Here is a 19,649-nt window from a genome sequence, read left to right on the forward strand (position 1 = left end):
ACCTGGACCCTTATGAGCTCATAGCTGTGCTCTCGAGACCTTTGCATGATCGGTGGCTACAACCACCAACCAGGAAGACGGGCGACTGCAAACCTTCCTGGTTGGCTCGTAACAGATACAGATGCCCATCTTTTCGCGTCCATCGGAATGAAAGCGAATCACCTGTATCTGGGTAAGCTGTAAGCTTTGAATCGGGGATAATGCGTCTACAACTGTACTACGACGCATACAGGTCGTGTGAGCGAGGCGATACTAGGTTGTGGCTCACAGATGTATGGCTGTAGACATGCGGGCAGACGACCATGCCGAAGCGCCTCTCCAAAGGCAAAGCCACCTGGAGCCTGACCGACTGCGTGCATCACAAGAAATGGCCCCATCAGGATGGACAGTGCGCAAAGAAGATTTTTGCGTTTTCATGCCCACCGCGCTCCCGTTGTAGAGAGAACAAGGGGCGGGACGCATATGGCCAGCGCGAAGGCACTCGACGGCGCGCCCGCCGAAAAAGGCAGCGTCATGTAAAACAAGACGTCTCAACAAGTGGATAGCTAGCTGCAAAGTGCCACCGAAGACGCAAGCTCGTCAAAAAGGCCGGTCATCCAAGAGGAAATCTGATGATGACCCGGGGATCCTCTTGTAAAGCCAACATCTGCAAAATCAATCTGACGCTCTCCTTTTCGGAGCCTTTCAGGATTTAATAAAACAACCACGACTACGGGCTAATGGTATCTGGCGCATGTGTCGTGCCACACACGATTGGTATGGACATCTCAACTAGGACAGTCCTTGCACAAGAGACCGGCTCAATTTCACGCCACGGACGTCGATTTAGGGGCTCAATGGAACAGTGCATGAAAGGACCCATACCTGTACATATTGCGAAAAAGCAAGGACCCACAAAGTTGACCTGAAAAGCCCAAAAAGAGTCAGTGAGGCGAAGTGCTGCCACAAAGTCGTGTCGGAGTTCGTACCAAGAGACCGTCTCGGGAAGCCGTTGAGCTGGCGCGTTAGCCTGTTTGACCTACTTGGACCGGTGAGTCACGTAGTAATGAAGCCAAAAGAGAAGACAGGCACGAGTGTACGTACACAAAGACCACAGAACGCCTGGCATAAACGAAGTTAGTGACGTATCGATCGCCACGACCAGATCAGTTCATCTGAGTTGAATGCGTCGTCTCACCAAACAACGCAATCACCTCAAAAAGATTGTCAAGCGATCAGGGTCGACGTCGGCCCACCCGCGGTCCAAGCGCAACATAAATTGTACCAGGTCCACGGCTGATCACAGCGACCGAAAGCGGAAGAAGAAAGAATGGAAGTACAACATTGGTATCCAAAGATGAAGAAACGTGAGAGTTGCGTGAAAATTAGGCGATTAAATGAGCTATACACGAATTTACTCCCCTGTCCACCCCCACCCGCGAATCGCTCGAGCCTTCCACACACATGCTCACCTCTCCTTGCACAGACGCGCCCACCTATCATCCCACCCGCCTCTTCCCAGAAACACCTACCGCACCTCATAACCCCTCGAAGAAGCTCAAATCCTGCGCTGAAAGCCCACCAGCGCCCTTCGCGTTAGACACAGGCGGCACAACCGCTACAGGCGTCAACGAAGGCGGCGGTGGCGTCGGAATCGTAGCCACCATCGACTGCATTCCATTTCCTCCCCACAGCCCCGAACCTAAAAGCGTGCCATTACCAGGAGGAGAAAGTGGAGGAGGCGATCTCGATGACCCGAATCCGCCTCCATTCACACCTGCCACAGAAGCACCTCCTCCATTCCCGCCTCCGCCACTAGGGACCAACATCGCAAGAGGCGTACTATCCGGCGAAAGCGTCGGTGTCCTCGGCGAGCCCACGGTAGAAGCCGCATCACCAACCCCATTACTTGCCACAGCTGGTCTACCCCGCGCTAACACTGACATCCCTCCGTGTCCACCCGAACCGAGCACAGAACTGGAGGAGCCAGGTCGTGGAGGTGGTGGAAGTAGAGGTGGCGCGGGTATGAAAGGTGGTGTTTGGGCTGAGAGAGGGACTGGGATTGGTGGTCTCGGTCGAGGTGCTGGAGGCGGTGATATCGAGGACGGTCTGTCGTTGTTGCCAATCCCGTTGCTCATCGCTCCCATCCAGTTATCGTCGTCCATGTCATCCCCAAGTAAGCCCAGGCCTGCAGACCGAGACTGGGACACAGAAGACGCGGTCTGCATCCCCGCGAACCTCGAACCTTGTACCGAATTGACGTTGTTGTTCGGGACTCCCAGGCCGTCGCCATCACCCAATAAATCTGTCTCCACCAATCCTACCCCGCTGTGACTGGGTGGAGGTGGCGATAAGACCTCGGGTAGAGGAGATATCGGAGCAGGCCATCGGGCAGGTCTCGACGCTGCTAGTTCCATCAATGAGGTCGTGCGTTGGTGGTTCTCTGCTCTTGTTATCTTGCGCCCAGCGGACATCGTCTGTGAAGAATAGGAGGAGGAAGCGGAGATGGGATTCCCGTGGATGATGTCTGATTCGCTTGGGTCGATGGGAGAAGCTGAGGAAGAAGATGGTGCGTTCCTATTCATTATGTCGACAGGAGAGGTCCGAGAGGAAAGGGGTCGATTCAGAGACCTGTTACGAGTGAGGGGAGGGCTGACGCTGATGCTGAGAGCGGGGGCGGATACGGATGGAGATATTGAACTCGATCTGGACGTGGATGGTGGTCGTTTGAGAGGTTGTCCCAACGCAATCAGTGGGATCATCGGTTTCATTGGTTGTGTAGACAAGGGTGATTTCGCTTGTGAACGTTGAGCGTGGGCAGGACTATTTGATCGCGCAGAAGTCCCCATGAACGAGCTGAACTCGTCATCGAACGAGTCTAGAGACTTATGCGAGACGACATCTGTCCCGTTGCTTGTGACCGATTCAGCGTGAGGACGTCCCAGCCATGCTGTAGATGACGAAGAAGAGACGATGGAGGTCGTAGAGGGCTTCGGTGCATGCGACGAAGACGCGAACGCGGAACGCGGGGGAAAGGTAAACGATGTCTGTGTTGGTTTAGCGGTCGTAACAGGCGATCCGAAGCCGCTGTCGTCGAAAAAGGTCGATGAACTTTGTGCGAGCGGAGATTGCGAAGAAGAACCAAAGTCCGCGAAGTCGCCAAAGTCATCGTCATCGGCTGGCACATTCGAATGAGACTGAGAAGCGAGCGAAGACGGTAGCGACGGCGGATTCCGTACAGCTGCTGCTGCTGCCGACATCTGCTGCTGTGAAGCTCTCAAAGTCGACGGTGAGATGGTGGTTGGCACTGCGGAAGACGTTGTCGGCGGAGAAAAAAATGCGGGGCTCTGAGAGCGCGAGTGCGGGGCTGAAGAGAACGGGGAAGAGATCTTCCCAGCGGCTGCGGATGAAGCTGCTATCGATGCGGTCGACATTGGCCGGGGCACTGGCTGTGAACTAGCTTGAGATAATGCAAGCGACGTCACAGGCTGGGGTGTAGAGTCCGCCGTCGGGGAAGGGAACACCGAAGATAGAGAAGAACGACTATTTCGCGAGGAATGGGTGGGTCGAGGATGACTGGAGGTGGAATAAGATTGTTGAGCTGGACTTATAGGTCGTGACGAAGAGGCCGTAGGTGTGGTCGTGGAGGAATGAGGAGGTAGTGAAAGTGGTGGATTGGTTGATGACGGCGATGAACTGCGGGAGATTGCAGTAGGCACCAGCACGTCAAAGGACAGAGAGGCCGGGCCATTCGTCTTCAAATTATGACCAGCATTATTATTCGAAAGCGTTGACGTGACACGCGAGGGTGCCGGCGGCGGTGGCGGAAGAGGGGCGGGCAGTTTACCGCCAATGGGTTTACTGGCGAGCATGTTCTCCAGAGCCTTGAGATGGGGGTCGTTGCTGTCAGTGTGTTCATCGTCGAGGTCACCATCACTTGCACTGGGAACCATGTCCGACAAGAACTCGAGATCGTCTCCTGAAAGCATCATAGAATTATGAGGTGAAGGGGTCGATGCCCGACGTGAGAATCGATTAAAGAAACGTGTGACGGCGGAAGGATTTTGAGGAGCCTCAGGGGTTTTGTCCTGTGAAGTTGGAGAAAATGACTCAAACGATGGAAGGCCTGCGTCAGCATACGTCGACGCTGGGGGTGATTCCACTGACGGCGCGGGAGGCGCGGAGGTAGAAGGCGAAGTAGAAGACGGGGACAAAGTCGTCGGAGAAGAGACTTTGTTAGTGGTAGCGGTTGTTGAGGACGACGGTGACTTGACGCTTTCCATGCTTGACCGTGCAGTGTCTACAGGAGACTCTGACTTTGAAGACGTGTCTTGTGCTACTTTGGAGTCCTGTCGAGGTATATTCGACGCCCTCCTATTCCACAAATTGGCCAATAATCCTCCGGACTTCTTAGTCTTTTCTTCAACCTTTCCTTCCTGCTCTTTCTCCACTATCCTCCACCCAACCGGGACTTCGTCCTGAACCGTCTCAACGCGCGACTTGATGGATGCTTCCCAGGCGGTCGACCCTCTGCCGGATAGGAAGTGCCCCATTGGACTGGATCTGGAGAGCGCGATATTCCTCGTAAGTTTGACGGAGTTAATCATTGCCTTCCCAGTGAAACTTTGTGTAAAGGGCTGTAACGGGGGTAGGTTCATCTCAGGCATGTAGCGTGCGCGAAGGGCGTCACTGTGCAGGATTAAATGTGAATATCTAGGTTATTTCAAGCCGTGCGGATATTCTCACAGATTCTCAACACTGTCCCAACCGGTTTGCCATCGCTGTTGCCATTCGGGTTCCTCAGGAAGGTCCTTCGGCTCCGGCCAAGCAAGGCTGGACACTTCATCTCCTTCTTTCAGAATACTGGCTAGTAGTTCTGGTGGCTGATGCCGCGAGCGTCAGTATGTTAAATTATATTGATATGGTGGACAGGACTCACCACTCGACGATCCATTTCCTGTTTCATGCGTCTCGCAGCCTCCCATTCGTCAACAGACTCCTGTTCAGAGGTCGTGGGATCTTCTTTGGCCTTGTCCTCCCATGCAGAGCCCCAGGCATTCTCTCCGTTCTCCTGAGCGTCGAAGGGCGAGGCCGAGGCCGGCCAAGGGTCGAGCTCATTTGTGGCGCCGGTCTCGAAAGTACCGAAGCCATCGGGATTTGGGGACGAGGATGGTATGGGTGAATGTGATGGAGAGCTTGGACGAGTAGAATGCGAAGGACTATCCTCTGATGGTACCTCTAGACGTTCTTCCTGTGTTTCTACATGGGAAATAGGGGAAGCGGGGTTCGGGGAAGAAAGTTGGACATCCTCCGGAGTCGCAGGCCGACTAGGCTCTTTAGTAGAATCCAAATCGGGCGCCTTTACAAGCTGAATGTCGCTGAAAGAATGGGGTGGAGACCATCCAGCTGAAGGAGGTACCTGAGACCACAGGGAGCTGTGTGTATCCTGTGAGGGTTCCGCCCAGTTTATACCAGCTCCGGTCGCCCAAGATGGCATGGCAATATCTGCCTCATCATCCTCGGACTCCTGAATATTTTGTTTCGAATTCCAAGTAGGGGTAGTGGGAGACTTGTGAGAGGCGGAAAGGTCTGCAGGGTCGCTCCATGCATTCGACCAGGGATCGTCCATGTCCGAGCGGGCATCCCGAGCGCGTACTGGAAGGAAAGGATGAGAGCTGCTGTAGACGCACGGGAACCGCCACGTGCGGGCCGCGTGAGCGCGAACGGTTGACGGATAGAGTCCGGTAGTGCTTGTCCTCTGCCGACGCTCTGACAGTTTCCTCCAACTCTTACCTTCATGGACAGCCCAGCTTTGCCCCCAGAATTGTCAAGATCGATTCTCGACTGGGACGAGTCCAACGTCCACCTCTTTCTCTCCCATCTCGGCTTCAACCAGTACGAGGCTCGACTCAGAGGTCTCAGCTTCTGCTTCTCTTGTCTCGCTTCTACTCAATTCCATCTTTCACAGAACACGGTATCAGCGGCGATGTACTCTGCATCATAGATGCAGATGGTCTCAAAGATCTTGGTATATCCTCCGTTGGCCAACGACTAGCAATCCTGAAGGCCGTATACCACACCAAACTTGCGCAGAATGTTCCCATCGAAGCAGACCACTATATCCCTCCTTGTGCGCAGAACCTGTCTTTTCTACGCTGGTTTTGTCTCATGTCTCATTCGCTTTACTAGCCGAGAGCGATGATGTACTCCAGAATCTTTCTATGGATAAACTATACGACCTCATACGCGATCAAGGTATACTTCCTCGTTATGCGCCACTATACCTACCCTACTCACCCACAACGAAGGTGACCGACTACGATCTCTCGAGCACGAAAACGATCGACTATCGCAGGTATTTGATGATTGGAGCTCAGTCAGGAACTCTCAGTCCCGAGTGCGTCATTTACCTCTTTCTTTCCCACCCTCCTTTTATATCGACCGACCTTTGTTTCCGTGTTTAGCTCGAGGATAGTCCAATAGCTCGACAAACGTCTTTCAAATGGGCAAACTTTGTCAAACCTCAGGGCTCGCCCACCAAGCCTGAACTCATCGAATCACCCCATCCTTCGCCCCACCGCCTCGAACACGATCTTTCCTATAATCCCACAGCCACTCCCAATTTGAGCCGAACAGCGATGATGAACGGCTCGTCCTCACTTTCTCAACAATCAGCGACATTACAAACCACAGCGCCCCTACAACCTAGACGTAACGGCACGGTTGACAACAGTTTAGCCAGTACGAGTGCAGGAGGGGCATCAGTCAATGCAAATGCAAGCGGGAGCACATTAGCCGCTCCTACTCCGCCAAAACCGGTGAGACAAGAGAGTACGGACAATCTGAAGAGCTTCAAGGTCAGCTTGGAGGATCCTGCCTGGAAAGTCCTCCCAGCAGCGTTGCGCAAGTACAAAATCAACAACGACGACTGGCAGAATTATGCTATGTTCATCTGTTACGGTCCTCCCAGTGCGTTTAAAGCGGCGCAAACAATAAAGTATTATTATTCACGAGCCGATTTATCCGTCCAGGTGCTCGGGTAGAGCGTTGTCTGAGCTATGACGAAAAACCACTTCTACTTTTCCAGAAACTCAAGGACGCACAGAAGAACCCCGTCTTCATGCTCAAACACATCAAAGATATTCGCTCGCCCATCGCCGTCGCCCAACAGAAACAAGCCGCTCGCAAAGCCTCAGGCGACTCCAACGGCTCAAAGAAAACCCCCACGAACCACTCCCGAACACTCTCCCGACCACCAAGATTGCAAGTCCACGCCGCAGAAGCAGCTGCCAGCCATGGTGGTTCAGGCATGGGGCCTGGCTCACCTGATGTGATGTCGCCTGCTGTGGACCATGGTGGGAACTTGTTGTCAGCGGACAGAAGTGGCAGGATGGGGTTGCAGGATCGATCTCCGAGCACTGGAGAGTCGCCGCGGTCGGCCGTACCGGGGACGAATTTGACAGGACTGCCTACCCCAGGAGAGGATCCCAATGCGGGAGGAACACCGGCGAGGGAAGTGCCAGTGACTTCGGCCATATCCTATGCGGTCGCGATCTATCCGTACATGGCTGAACAGGAAGACGAATTTGACGTGGTCGTGTGAGTTGTTTCTATTCTGTGTCTTTGCGCTTCCGCTGTTCCGTCTCGCTTTCTCATAGCTGATGTTGATGCGTTTGACTTTGTCCGGCGCAGTGGCGATACGTTCGTCATCATCTCGCGCGCCCGTGGCTGGTGGGTCGTCCAAAGGGATCCATCAGGCTCAGGGCAGGTCGACTCCGATACGAGTAAACAAGGCTGGGTTCCGGCGGGTTGCCTTCTCGAAACGCGTATTCCAGTCGCAACAGCCATAGCCGAGGCGGCCGCCGCGGTAGGGTCAACGACGACATCGTCAAGCCACCCGTCATCGCCACTGAATCCAACAAAGACACCCATCCTGCCTCTCAACATCGTGTCTACAAGTTTCCCGGGCTATGCCTTGATGGACTACAAGAAGAAAGGCGAGGAGGAGCTCGATCTCGTAAAGGACGATCAGCTCCGAGTGTTCAAGCGGTACAATCATTGGTCATATGTACGCCACTCTCCATCTGTTTCACTTATTAAGTTACAAATTTCCGCCGACACGGACTCTTGCTTCATTCTTAGGCTGTCAAAGAGGACGGAGGAGAACGGGGCTGGGTTCCGGTGAGTCCGATCGACTCCGTGTCACGCAAGTTGATCCTTCTTAATCAACTGAATATCAAATTCCGTTTTTGCTGTGGCGTTAGTCATGGTATATTGGCAAAGTGTCGTCAGCCAGTGCGAATCCGAGCACGCCTGGCGTGTCAGGGAATCCGAACAATGGCCAGGCCAATACGTCTGTCAATTTGGATGATCATTCGAAGTTCCTCACCGGAGATCCTGTAACTGGTCAGCAGCCTTCGCCGATGTCGTCGGCTTTCCCGCCCCAGGCAAGAGCGACGACTGTTGTCTAGCGGTCGAGCACTGGTGTTTAGCCGAGTGCGCTACCGGCTCGTTCCTTGTGTGTCTGCGGTATCTTCACCCTTCGTTCATTCTACTTGGCGCAATCATCATCACATACCCTCCCTTTGCGCTAGTATCCAATCTCCTTCGTTCTGTACTACCTACGCGCTTGCGGACGCCTTACGACTCTTTCCTCTTTGAATTCTGATGATTGCGTCCATTCCATCTTCGTCTTTCGCCGTCTATGTTGACGCGCACATATTTGTTCCCCTTCGTTTTCGTTGGCTTATGGTTATTCCTTCGAGCACGCTTCGCTTTCGTCTTGTACCTCAGTCTCGTCATACAGTATACATATCGTATTCATTCCGTAAACGGCTCCGCCGCCCTCCAACCATTCTATTACTTCTCCCGGTTTCTCGTCACATAATTTCATCTCTGCGTGGGTTCATCCGTTATGTCCGGCCTTCTTGGCTGCTTTTGCTGCTTCCTCTTCCCTTCCCTCATCTCCCTTCGTTCTTCACACTCTCATCAAAGTTTTCACACGGCAATCTCATGTACACTATTCTACATAGCACTTCTCTTCTTGTTTGTTCCGTGTTTTCGGTGCCCTCCCCCCTGAGTTTTCGTTCGCCCTGCCATTCGCTTTCGCTTGGATTTTGATAATGATGATGTACATCGTGAGATGTCCTTTGAGGATTAGGACCCCCCCATCTCTAGATCACTTTTATGGATCAACTGGATGGGGGGTTCGTCGGTATCGTTCAGGGCCCGCCCTCGTTGTGGCGTCCGGCCATCTCGAGTGGTTGCTGCCTTGATGCCCCGGTGCATTCAAACTGCACTACACTGGTGAGTGCCTTCTTCCCTTTTTCGAACTTCAGCGCTCCGTGTTCGGTACTTAGTGGAGAGTGCCCGTCTGTCTATAGCGCTGGTGGCACACGCTGAACAATACTTCCACCTTGCTTCCGTTCAAGTAGAGGCTTTGCCGGACATCACTGTTGTGTTTGATATGGAGATCATCGCATGGCTCTTCAGTGCGCAACGTTCATTCACTCGTGCATAAGCTAATGCCCGTTGGGTTCTCGGCGTTGTTCGAGCACCGTACGTGCTTTCAAGGCTCCTTGGAGTAACTTCAATTAAGCTCCTATACGTTTTTACCGGATTACTATGCGGTCAATTTACGGCTGTCTTCATTATCCGAGCCGGTGTTTTTGTCGATGTCAAACTTGAAGAGAACAATGTTCATCGGGACCGCGCAAATGAGCGGTATTTTGCTTTCATTCGTACTCCTTCTACCGCCATTGACACTAGTAACGGTCCTCAGCCCCGTCGTAAGGTATTGGCCTCTAGTCTTCTTTGGGAACAAAGGCGAGGCAGACATGTGGGAAAAAGTACACATGGCGAAGAGGCCGTGCATGTGACACTGGTCCCTTGTAGTTGAAGTTCGGGGCCCGCAAGGACTCAGCAGCCAACTCCGATCATTTTCCAGGGAAGGACTTTGCCGTGTCCTTGAAGCGCTCTATTCGTTCGCTTTTTTTCGTCTTGCGCGCCACGGATCTGCCTCCACATATCTTCCTGGGTCGACAGTACAGGAGGAGGCTATGCTGTTGGTCTCGAAACTGTTCCGATCTCTCATTTTCGTAGTTTGCATCGTGCGCTGTTGATGTCCTGTCGCTTTGGTACCATGTGAACACGTAAATTTTCACGTTATCTAAGACTCATGGGCGCTTTTCTTTTTCGCTCGAAGCCTCACCACCGTTCGTACAAACGGTTCATCATCCATCAATTTTCGCTGCATTATCGTCCGTTGTCCGTCACGGAATTCTCTTCTTTACTTGTATCGCCAGGCCAAGACCATTGGCGACTAACAGCGGTCGGTGCTCGTCTGCAGGTCATGCCGTGAAACTGGATCTCGAGAATCACTGGCAAGCGAGCAATAAGGGCATGATGAAGTCCTCGCGTTGATAGATTACGGCGCTTCAGATGTGGTGCGGCGAGGTTTATTTGTGGACAGCTTTTGGCGCCGATGGCTCAACGAGGCATCTTCACGCCACCGCTGCGATCCCCAGCTGTGGTAGAAGAGGAGCTGTAGTGCAATTTTAGTACGACCAGGCGCTACTGGCTACTGGCATAGCATTTCTGCTCGAGGATGTCGATTTATAAGCCCCTCGGATGAAAATGACGGTTGCTCGAGCTACCCGGCAGTTCACCTACCTGTACCGGCTAATGACCAGTACCATCGGTCAAACCCTGTGCAAAGCTGGGGAATGGCTGACGTGATAGCTGCCAGTGGACAACACGAGCCTTGGAACAACTGTTACCAACATTGATATGCCGTGCGCATTGTACGGTTCTTCTCGACGGCCCCTCTCCGTCACCTGTTCTCCCTCGCGCCGAATATGTAAACAGATCTCTGGCCTCGTCGCACATCCGAATCTGTTCTCTGGGTGCGCGTGCTCGCGTATCGTATACATTCATGAACGTCAGAACATTATGGTGCACTCTCGCAGAGCCTTTTTATCGTCCTTACGCCCTCCGCTCGAGTGTTATAGCCTGTTAGCGGGCGGGCGCCGGGCGTATAAGTACTTACTACTCAGGGCTCATCTGTTCGCCCTGGACCTGTTTCAAACGTTATGGTATGTACCCTTAGACCGGTCTGTGAAATAGAAACGTCACCTGCAAACAGGGTGTAATGACTTCGAGGCCTTGGACAGCAAGAGGCTATGAATTATTCCAGTGATCAGAACGTCTTCCACTCTATGATCCGTTGGCTGAGCCTACTGGGTATGGGAAGAAAAATTCTGAATGACAATTATAGGTCGTTGTCTGTTGCGCAACAAGTTTTTTTATGGGCAGGAGTCCTTCGTCTGACTAATGGGCCACTCTGCCCCTGATGTTGGGAGGCAACGGTGTATGGTGTCTGTGTTTTGATAGCTTCCGACCGCGTGTGGTGGCAATGCATAGCACTGGCCCATACTCAGGCTTCGGCTTCCCTTTTCTTTGCATTTCTTCGCCTTTCAAGGCGCCCCCCACGCTTCGAACTGTGCACCTGTCGGAGATATCATTGTTGTCGCTACTCCTGCTTCTCACTGTTTCAGAATCTTGTTGGGCTTGAATGTGGCAAACTTGACGTGCTAGCAATTGCTCGCGGTCCTATGGAGGAGATCTACGATCTGTTTGCGGGTCAAACTTGTGATGTCTGAATTCCTCGAGTACTGTCAGGGCTCACGACTGAATCTTTCTCTCACGTCGACTGTGATCCACTGAAACTCTATCTCAGTCAACTCTTTCATCATTACGGTCCATATCACAACAGTCACCATATATATGGAGATCCCTGTCGCCCTCATGCCAACTAGCCCGTTGCATTCGAAAGATGGCGATTCCCCAACACTACCAAAACTACAAAGTGGTACGTCTTGCTCCCGATCTCTCTTCAATTACAATCCTTGACCGTATCCATTGTCAGGTCTACGAGCGCATGAACCAAGCGCTCCTGCGCGATGGTCTCTTGGCGCGCTCCTTCGGCGCCGAACAAGCTTCGCTCCATTTCGAGAATCTTCTCAACACACCGCTCCACAATCTTTCGGTTTGTTACGATGGATCCAGCGGTTGTTTTTTCTTACGGAACGACGCTCTGGGCCATACCCATGTCCCTGTGCTTCTCGACTACTATGCAGCCTTTGCACCGCTGGTCATCGGCCAATACTACTGGTATGTTATATGCTTTGATCGTACGACCACCCCCGCCTAACCTCGTCATCACCCGTCCGTTAGGCAGCCACGAGCAGAAACGGACAGACTACGCTATGTACAGCAGGCGCGCCTGGAGCTTTCCATTTTCCTTCGTCATGCTGTCGGTCAAGGGTTGGGCGTACTCGCGACGGACGCAATCGCTGGCGATTGCACGCATATTCGGGGATGGAATGACCCCGCACCTCTTGGAGAGAAAGCCTGTATCCACCTTCGCATAGAGGTACGCACTGTTCGCTGTCGTCCATGCCCTAGTTGTGTATTGACCGTAAATACGCAGTGGCCGGGTGGGGCACCCTACAACCGCCGCGTCCCCACCAGAGATCAGACGAGGGAGAGAAGACCTATAACGCTGCAGAGGTTCTTGCTACAGGTTGGCCGTGCGGTTGAAGAGTTTTTGCAGGTTCGTGGCCGCTATTTTTGTGATAGTGGATCAATTCTGACGCCGAGGGGATGTTGGAATAGACCTACCCACGTTATTCTAGTCAAGGTCGACGTCTTGATTGTGGCGATATTATGATCCTCGGCGTCGTCGATGTTAGCGTCGGATCTTGGCAGCCAGTCTGTTTTCCTTTTGCTGTTTTTGTACGACCTCTCGAGACCTATCTTAACCACTCCATTTCACAGATCTTACAATATAGACCTGGCGTCTGATGCCTGTGGAATTCCTCTTTCTCTTCGACCTATCTCTTCCCGCTCTTCATACTCCTTTCGTACGTTGACATGACGAACACTTGACAATGTATCGGTGAGTCAGCTGCTTACTAGTCTCCTTGCTTGGTCGAACGTCGCCGACAAAGTTCTCGAACGCTTTGCTACGTTCCTCTGCAACAGACTCGACATAGAAGTCTTGCTCCACTGTTCGCCGGACTGACCCTTCATAGCTCTCTCATCGTGGCATTCTTAGTGACTATACATCTACGAGACCAGACCCGGGGAAATCCTTTCACCATACTGCGTCTTTGGGGACTTTGGAAAGATGGAATGCATTGATGCACGAAATTGCCGTTCTGTCAATGTTCAATGTATGTGACATAGCGACCCTGATTGCCTTTGCCCGGGACCTCTATGGAGCATCTTGCGGTCAACAATGTCAGCACTATTATTCGCGAAATCAGTGCGCGGCGGCACCATGAGCATCAATCATTTTGAATAAGTAGAAGGCCAAGGCTTGTCAATGATGAAGCGCCTATCGGTGGACCCCGTCTGGATGATAATGACTGCGATCGTGTTGGGCGGCGTTGGGAAACCTGGTCATATAGAACTCTGAATGCAATGGCCAATTGCGAACCAATCTCCCTTCCCTCATCATCGTTTCCCTGACTACGTTGTTCGTACACATATGGGGTTTAGGTGGCCAGTAAGCACCGGAGACTTGGATTTGGCGCTCGGTACGGCTTTCCCACCCTAAGATTAGCTCGGAATTAACGGATGAACGACTGTCCACCCATAGATATATTATACATTCCACGCGACTCATTGGCGACTTCGAGAAGAGTGCCTCATGAGCGAGCCCATCTGTGGGGCTCTACAAAATGTACGTAGGGTTCGTCTTGTCTAACATTCTAACCTACTAGTATTGCTCACTATCTCCACTCATATCAAACAGGCTGCCAATTCCATCGTTGAGGCTAATGACCCAGAGCGTCAATACCGCTTTCCTCAGTTGTGACTCCGTGTGAGAATTGTTGCTTCAGTGCATCTTAACACTGTCTTGACATTCGTCGCCAGCACCGTGACGCGTCGAGGTATTTTCGTTCCGTGATGACCACTTTAAGCCTCTTTAAGCCCATCCAGAGTAGGCATCCCACGAGTCGGGCTGATGCCAGCATTCGCTCTTTACCGAAAGAGGTCTATCGATGAGCCCCTGCAGCTGTACTGGTTCGCATCAGACTCTTTCGAGCCTAGGCTCGCGATGAGACTCGTGACCCCTCAGGCTTTCTTCCGAGGTGTAGATGCGTGTATACAGCTGTAGGCGTTACAATTACACCTCCAACTGAGATACATTCTAAAAAGTGTAGCGAGGCCACCATCGCCTCTACTTGGTGGCACTGTCAGCGTCGAGGTATATAGAACGGGGCCCTCTCACTCGACGTGTTTCGAGACCTACGGGGTGAGTGCTTTTAATTTCTCTAGCATTATGCTCGCGTTTGTCGAAACTGATGTTTATCTTTCACCGTGGGCGCTAATGCACATGACAGCTGTAAGTTCGACCTTTCACACACTCTTTGTTATAGCTATGGTGGACTCATAGAGCTGTACTGATTCCATGGCTTGCTCACCGACCCCTTGAACGCTCTTTAGGGATGACATAGTAGGTGTATATACGCCGACCTTCGTCATACGCTTCCAGTTGCATCAGCTTAAGGAAGCATGATGCCGAGCCCTTCACCTGTATCCCCCCAGCTGTCAAGCTTCTTCAAGTGGACAACTATAGACATCGTCTGTCGACAAAATGCTCACTTTGCGCTCCCCCAGCTGTAGGCCTGCCTTGTATGCAGCACGAAACGGCACCCGAACATGCACTACTTGTCATTCGTGGCTTTGACTAGGACAACAGCTCTTCATTGGCATTGTGAGGTAGGATAAAACGCAGCGCGGATGAATTCGTTTTCGACAATGCGACATGAACTCCTCAGCTTCTGCACAAGACGCTCCTATGACTTCACAGGTGAGAGCGAATTATTCTCTCTACGTATTCTTGAGCTCACCTCACTTCCCAATCATCGATTCTCCAGACAGTCGACGGAATCGACACCAAAACAGCTTTACTTCACGGTGGTTATCACGCATTGGCATTCGGAACAGACTATGCACGCCTCCATTTCGAGAACCATACACGCCCCCATTCATTCGAAAATGCACCCGTCGACTACGACGGCTCTACCCATTATTTCTTTATCCAGAGTAATGCACTCGGTTATCCTCACTTCCCTGTCTTTCTCGATTTTTATCGCCGTCCTGCTGCACCGACGGTCATCATTCAGAAATACTGGCAGCCTACCACCGAGACAGATCGTGAAAGGTTCGTCAAGGACGACGAAGTCAAGCTGGAGGATACCATATTTCTGCGTCACGAGGGAGTCGAAGGGGCTCTGGGGGTGACCGTCGAAGAAGCAGTGCATGGTGAAGGAACACACTTGAAGGGATGGAAGGAGACAGCGAATCTTGGAGACAAAGCGTCCGCTCAGATTCGATTATGGGTGAGTTTGAATCTTTATTCTTATTCGATTTTCAACGAGAGTTCTTCGGTGGCTTACTAGGCATGGGCTCTCTCTTCCGCTGCCATCTTGTTCTGTAGTTTCCTGAGTGCAAGCCATGGAGACGTCAAGTGCAGACTAGAGACCAGACGTCCTCAAAGAACCCCATCCTACTCAAAGGGTTCGTTCAACACATTGGACGATCTATTGAGGCATACTTCGAAAAGGTATCTAGTCCTCTTGACCCACGCTGATGGCTTGAAGATTTACAGGTCGCGCCAGACGCTGACGCGACATGTTTCTCTTCAGAATCCAGCCCTTCGCTCATTCTCAGGAGAACCGCTCACGTCCAAGGAGCTCATCATTCTCGGCGCGGTTCATGTTTCGGCAGGGAGCTGGCAGCCCATCTTGGCGTACGATATGCGCAAAATTATCGAGGGAGGTTTTTGAAGTCAGGATACAAGCGGAAGATGGTGGAGGGGACGAGTCTATGGTTACTATGTATTTGATGTTTGATTTGATTGAGCTAATGTGTACACAAGATGACAATAATATTGTATTATTTCGAATTCTTGCACGTGATATTGCAGACCGTGGAGGCATCGAACGTCCAAGTTGAGTACGAGTTAGCTTGACACCGTAGCCAAGTAAGTTCAACATTCTCGTCGGAATTTGAATCATAATCACCGTCCAGATCGCGTGGCGTTCTCGATCGTTGTGGCCCAAGGGCTAACCACGACTTGAGCCTGAGGAGCTGGAGCACGAGGTCCGAGATGGCAGAATACATTTCGCGGGGGGTCATGTTGCTTGGCACCTCCTATGTTCCTGTCTATGCGATGTGCCGCAGAGGCTGCCCAACTTTCGCCACATATTGTATCGCACGCAGACTGCACTGTGTCGGCACTAGATGATCATATCTTTCAACTGGCGAAATACACACGAAGGAAATAAAAAGAAAAAGGCAGGAACGAGTGCGTGCACAAGTCAAGAAGAAGAAAGAAAAAAGGTTGTCCACATGTCACATGCGTATCCAAAAAAAATGAAACGGAAGCACCGTACGGCGTACACCCCGTCGCCACAATCCGACACCACACACAACATGCCACGCCACAAGCGAATGTTCCTCGCGAATGTGAATAAAAATACGTCTTGCTGACCGCTCAAAAAGAGATTAATTATTACGACAGTCATCGCCCGTTGATAGTGGCCGTCGAGTCCCGCCTTGTCATCGAAGGACCGGCCGAAGCTGGGTCATTCTCCGTGATGTCCTTAGGTAGTTGATTCGGGTGGTCCGGGATCTTCGCAATTTCTTGCTTCGCGTCCTGCCATGCTTCGAGGTTCTGATCGTCCAACAAAGTTCCATGCACATCCGTCAGCACGATATTTATAAGCCATTGTGTAAAGGTGGTGGTAGGAGGGCGAAGAGAGACGACGAACCTTCTGACACCAATCTCGGTGGCTTCGCGCCATCGAGATAGCCATTTCCCGCAGATCGGCGACTTTCTGCCTTTGGAACCTGTCCAAGTCCGCTTGAATGGTCGAGCTGGCATACTTCAGGTCCTGCGCTGACAGGTGTAATGCATCCTCGAGCTACAAAGCAACACCCATGAGGAACGTCCATAAAATTCAATCAGCGCCACATTCCATGGTGGAAGGTGAATGCGAGAGAAAGTGGGGGATGGGGATAGACCCGACCCACCTGCGAAATATTCTCCCTCGTCTTACTGATTCCATTTCTCCTCGCTGTCTCCGGATCGGCATCCATCATTCCATGCAACGTATAGCTCAACGCGCTCAACAGTCCCATACCCGGTGCCCGCCTCTTAATCGGACTCGGTCCCGGATGGGGCGGTAAATAAGCCGAGCCCAACTGAGGCTCGTCGTCGTCTCTAACGCTCCTCCCATTCATGCTGTCAGGCGACGGCGCCTCGACCTCAACGGGCTGACTATCATCGCTCCCCGCATCCGTCCCTATACTCCCACGACCACCTTCATGGCCGCCCACGCTCGCGCTCGGCCGCAGTGTCGACGCGCCGTACTGTGACTGAGACTGCGAGCCGTACTCCGATTGGGATTGGGATCGACGCGGGGATCCGGAATCGAGCCCGGATGGGGACGTGACGCGACCTCTGCCGAGGGCTTCTTCCAGTCTTCGCGCCTCGCGCTCGGATTTCTCGAGCTCGGTAAGGGACTCACGACGGGCTTCGAGCGCGTCTTGGGTCATTTCGAGCTGGACGTGCTTTTGGTGGCGGTAGACGAGGAGTTTCTTGATGATGGAGGCGAATTGGGAGTATTCGTGCAGGGGCTCTTGCCAGTTCTGTTCTAGGTCTTGCAGCTGCATTTCCGAGGCACGTATGAGGGGGTTGGACGGACGTGAGTGAGTGAGTGTGGATGACGAGAGACTTACGAGACGGGTGGTGGACATGTATGTGGCGTCGATGGCTTGTCCTGTTTTCTCGATTGCGCCGGACAGTTCTCCTTGTTCGTTCAGACTAAAGCCGTTCCAAGCCGCTCCGAGATCCATATGGTCCTGTGCATAATCTAGTAGAAATGTGTCAGAGACGTTCTTATCGAAAAAGAAAAGAAGGCAAATATAGACAAAGACAGACCTGACCACCGCTTCATCGTCCGCCTCGTCACCTTCTCCATGGGTCCGCTCATGTGCGCGGCGAATTTGTTCGTGAAAACCTCCGAGTCGAGGAAGCGCTGATCTGGCCTCCGTAAGGGGTGCGCAGCAGAAGGATTGGGTAAGGCCTGGTATGCAGCAGAGGCCTCGGGGTCGGTCGGATTGTGAGCGGGAGCCTTGAGAATGTTCTTCGGTAGGAGGGAGAGTGGGGGAGAGTGGAGAACTTCAGCCTAAGGAGAGTAAAGGGTTAAGGATAGAAGGCATGATCTAGTTGCTCGTACGCACCCAAGAAACCTCACCGTCCAAGAAGCGATGAAATACGTGCTCGTTGGCCAGGATTGGATGGCGTGCGATGCGGTTGAGGAAGGTTTGAAGCATGCGACGTCGGCGGGCTATGAGCGCGGCATCCTCCTTCGCCTTTCCTTGTTTAATTGCATAGTCGCCGATCGTTTGCTTCGAAGGGATTGGTGGAATAATCAAAGTGGGGTATAATTTGGTGAGGTTTAGTCTGAGTGACTCAAACTCGGAGTAACGGTGTCGGGATTCAGCATTCTGATGATTGAAAGTATCAATTGAGTTAATGCGAACATAGAACTGATTAGGACAGGGAAACGTACCCCGGCACGGATGACGTAGGTGATATACGGAGAGGTTGAGTTCTCGCTCGTTTTGAGCGCGTCAACAATCTATCAAATAATACAGACGCTGTTAAAGAGACTTGAATGGATCTTCAGTAAATGATAGCGCACCAATATTTCAGCATCGTCCCCTGAATGTAGCCACTGGTCCCGATAACAGCAAAAGTCGCTCTTCACTGGCGGAGAGCGTGGGACGCTGGCTTGGACTGGGGCCACCGGTGACCGTGCAAGGGTTGGCGACGAGGGTATACGGGCTGGATGAGAAACTGGAGATGATGGCTCAGACACATCTATGTGTGAGACCGAGTTGGAGGAGGCTGAGGACGGAGGCTGATCTGAAGAGAACGGGTTCTCGTCTTCGAAGGAGTCCATCGTTTACAGCAGACCAATAACAGGAAATATCGAGATAAAAATCGGCCCTTCGAGTTCAAGCTTGTCCTGTGAAATGGTCAGAAGAAAGCTGCGGCTGCGAGTGCTGTGCAGAGGGCTAAGGACGGATGTGAGAGTTGTTGAAGAGGTGCCGGTGACGACAAGGGCAGTAAGCCGCCCTTCCTATTTCGGGAGAGGCTGCGTACGTATCAGGCCAAGTTCGACGCGCCACTCCAATAGGCCACCTTCGCCGTTTCCCTCCTGCTTCCATGTGGCCCATCCTGGCGAACGTTGTTGTGCATTTTTACATGGATTATCTCGACTCTCTCGATCAAATATACTCAGGCTGGCTCAGGTCTCTCTCGTGATGTTCCTGGGGCGGGTTTTCCCTTGAAATTTTGCACGACATAAGCTTTGTTCGCGATATAGCGTTCACGTTCTCTTCGCGGCGACACTTATCCCTGAGCTTGGTACAGGTTCACGATTTTCCAGGGGAGATGTGAATGCTGCTGTTCTTGTACAACTCTACAATGATTGAGGTCGACTTAAACTTGGCTGCACCTGGTCTCCGAGACATGTCGCACTTCTTGAACCGCACGGCCGTCTGGAACCACCTGCGTCATATAC

At 52.3% G+C, this 19,649-nt stretch overlaps 5 protein-coding genes across 5 annotated transcripts; 3 read left to right on the top strand and 2 right to left on the bottom strand.

The window, feature by feature from the left end:
* Nucleotides 1-1,517: 1,517 nt before the first annotated feature.
* STEHIDRAFT_162899 (uncharacterized protein) lies at nucleotides 1,518-5,608 on the bottom strand (the record flags this gene model as incomplete). Its single annotated transcript, XM_007310535.1, has 3 exons — nucleotides 1,518-4,668; nucleotides 4,726-4,862; nucleotides 4,919-5,608. The coding sequence occupies 3 exons, from the start codon at nucleotides 5,606-5,608 to the stop codon at nucleotides 1,518-1,520; spliced, it is 3,978 nt and encodes a 1,325-aa protein (XP_007310597.1).
* Nucleotides 5,609-5,754: 146 nt separating this feature from the next.
* Nucleotides 5,755-9,053, top strand: STEHIDRAFT_105588 (uncharacterized protein). Its single transcript, XM_007310536.1, has 9 exons — nucleotides 5,755-5,894; nucleotides 5,948-6,109; nucleotides 6,169-6,234; nucleotides 6,288-6,376; nucleotides 6,444-6,948; nucleotides 7,011-7,578; nucleotides 7,672-8,047; nucleotides 8,122-8,160; nucleotides 8,244-9,053. The coding sequence occupies exons 1-9, from the start codon at nucleotides 5,777-5,779 to the stop codon at nucleotides 8,448-8,450; spliced, it is 2,130 nt and encodes a 709-aa protein (XP_007310598.1). The 5' UTR covers nucleotides 5,755-5,776; the 3' UTR covers nucleotides 8,451-9,053.
* A 2,759-nt stretch (nucleotides 9,054-11,812) lies between these two features.
* STEHIDRAFT_162901 (uncharacterized protein) lies at nucleotides 11,813-12,692 on the top strand (the record flags this gene model as incomplete). The annotated part of the gene is made up of 5 exons (XM_007310537.1): nucleotides 11,813-11,848; nucleotides 11,906-12,150; nucleotides 12,214-12,412; nucleotides 12,470-12,592; nucleotides 12,675-12,692. 5 exons carry the CDS (start codon nucleotides 11,813-11,815, stop codon nucleotides 12,690-12,692), a joined length of 621 nt encoding a protein of 206 aa, XP_007310599.1.
* A 2,123-nt stretch (nucleotides 12,693-14,815) lies between these two features.
* On the top strand, nucleotides 14,816-15,839 carry STEHIDRAFT_115916 (uncharacterized protein; the record flags this gene model as incomplete). The annotated part of the gene is made up of 4 exons (XM_007310538.1): nucleotides 14,816-14,860; nucleotides 14,928-15,392; nucleotides 15,491-15,616; nucleotides 15,699-15,839. The coding sequence occupies 4 exons, from the start codon at nucleotides 14,816-14,818 to the stop codon at nucleotides 15,837-15,839; spliced, it is 777 nt and encodes a 258-aa protein (XP_007310600.1).
* A 431-nt stretch (nucleotides 15,840-16,270) lies between these two features.
* STEHIDRAFT_150649 (uncharacterized protein) lies at nucleotides 16,271-19,187 on the bottom strand. The gene is made up of 8 exons (XM_007310539.1): nucleotides 18,765-19,187; nucleotides 18,633-18,701; nucleotides 18,301-18,567; nucleotides 17,999-18,245; nucleotides 17,797-17,930; nucleotides 17,089-17,724; nucleotides 16,827-16,979; nucleotides 16,271-16,729 (listed from the first exon to the last, which is right to left on the bottom strand). Exons 1-8 carry the CDS (start codon nucleotides 19,023-19,025, stop codon nucleotides 16,577-16,579), a joined length of 1,920 nt encoding a protein of 639 aa, XP_007310601.1. The 5' UTR covers nucleotides 19,026-19,187; the 3' UTR covers nucleotides 16,271-16,576.
* Nucleotides 19,188-19,649: the final 462 nt, after the last annotated feature.

The sequence above is a fragment of the Stereum hirsutum genome (genome assembly GCF_000264905.1).
Source record: "Stereum hirsutum FP-91666 SS1 unplaced genomic scaffold STEHIscaffold_20, whole genome shotgun sequence".
NCBI classification, from domain to species: Eukaryota; Fungi; Basidiomycota; class Agaricomycetes; order Russulales; family Stereaceae; genus Stereum; species Stereum hirsutum.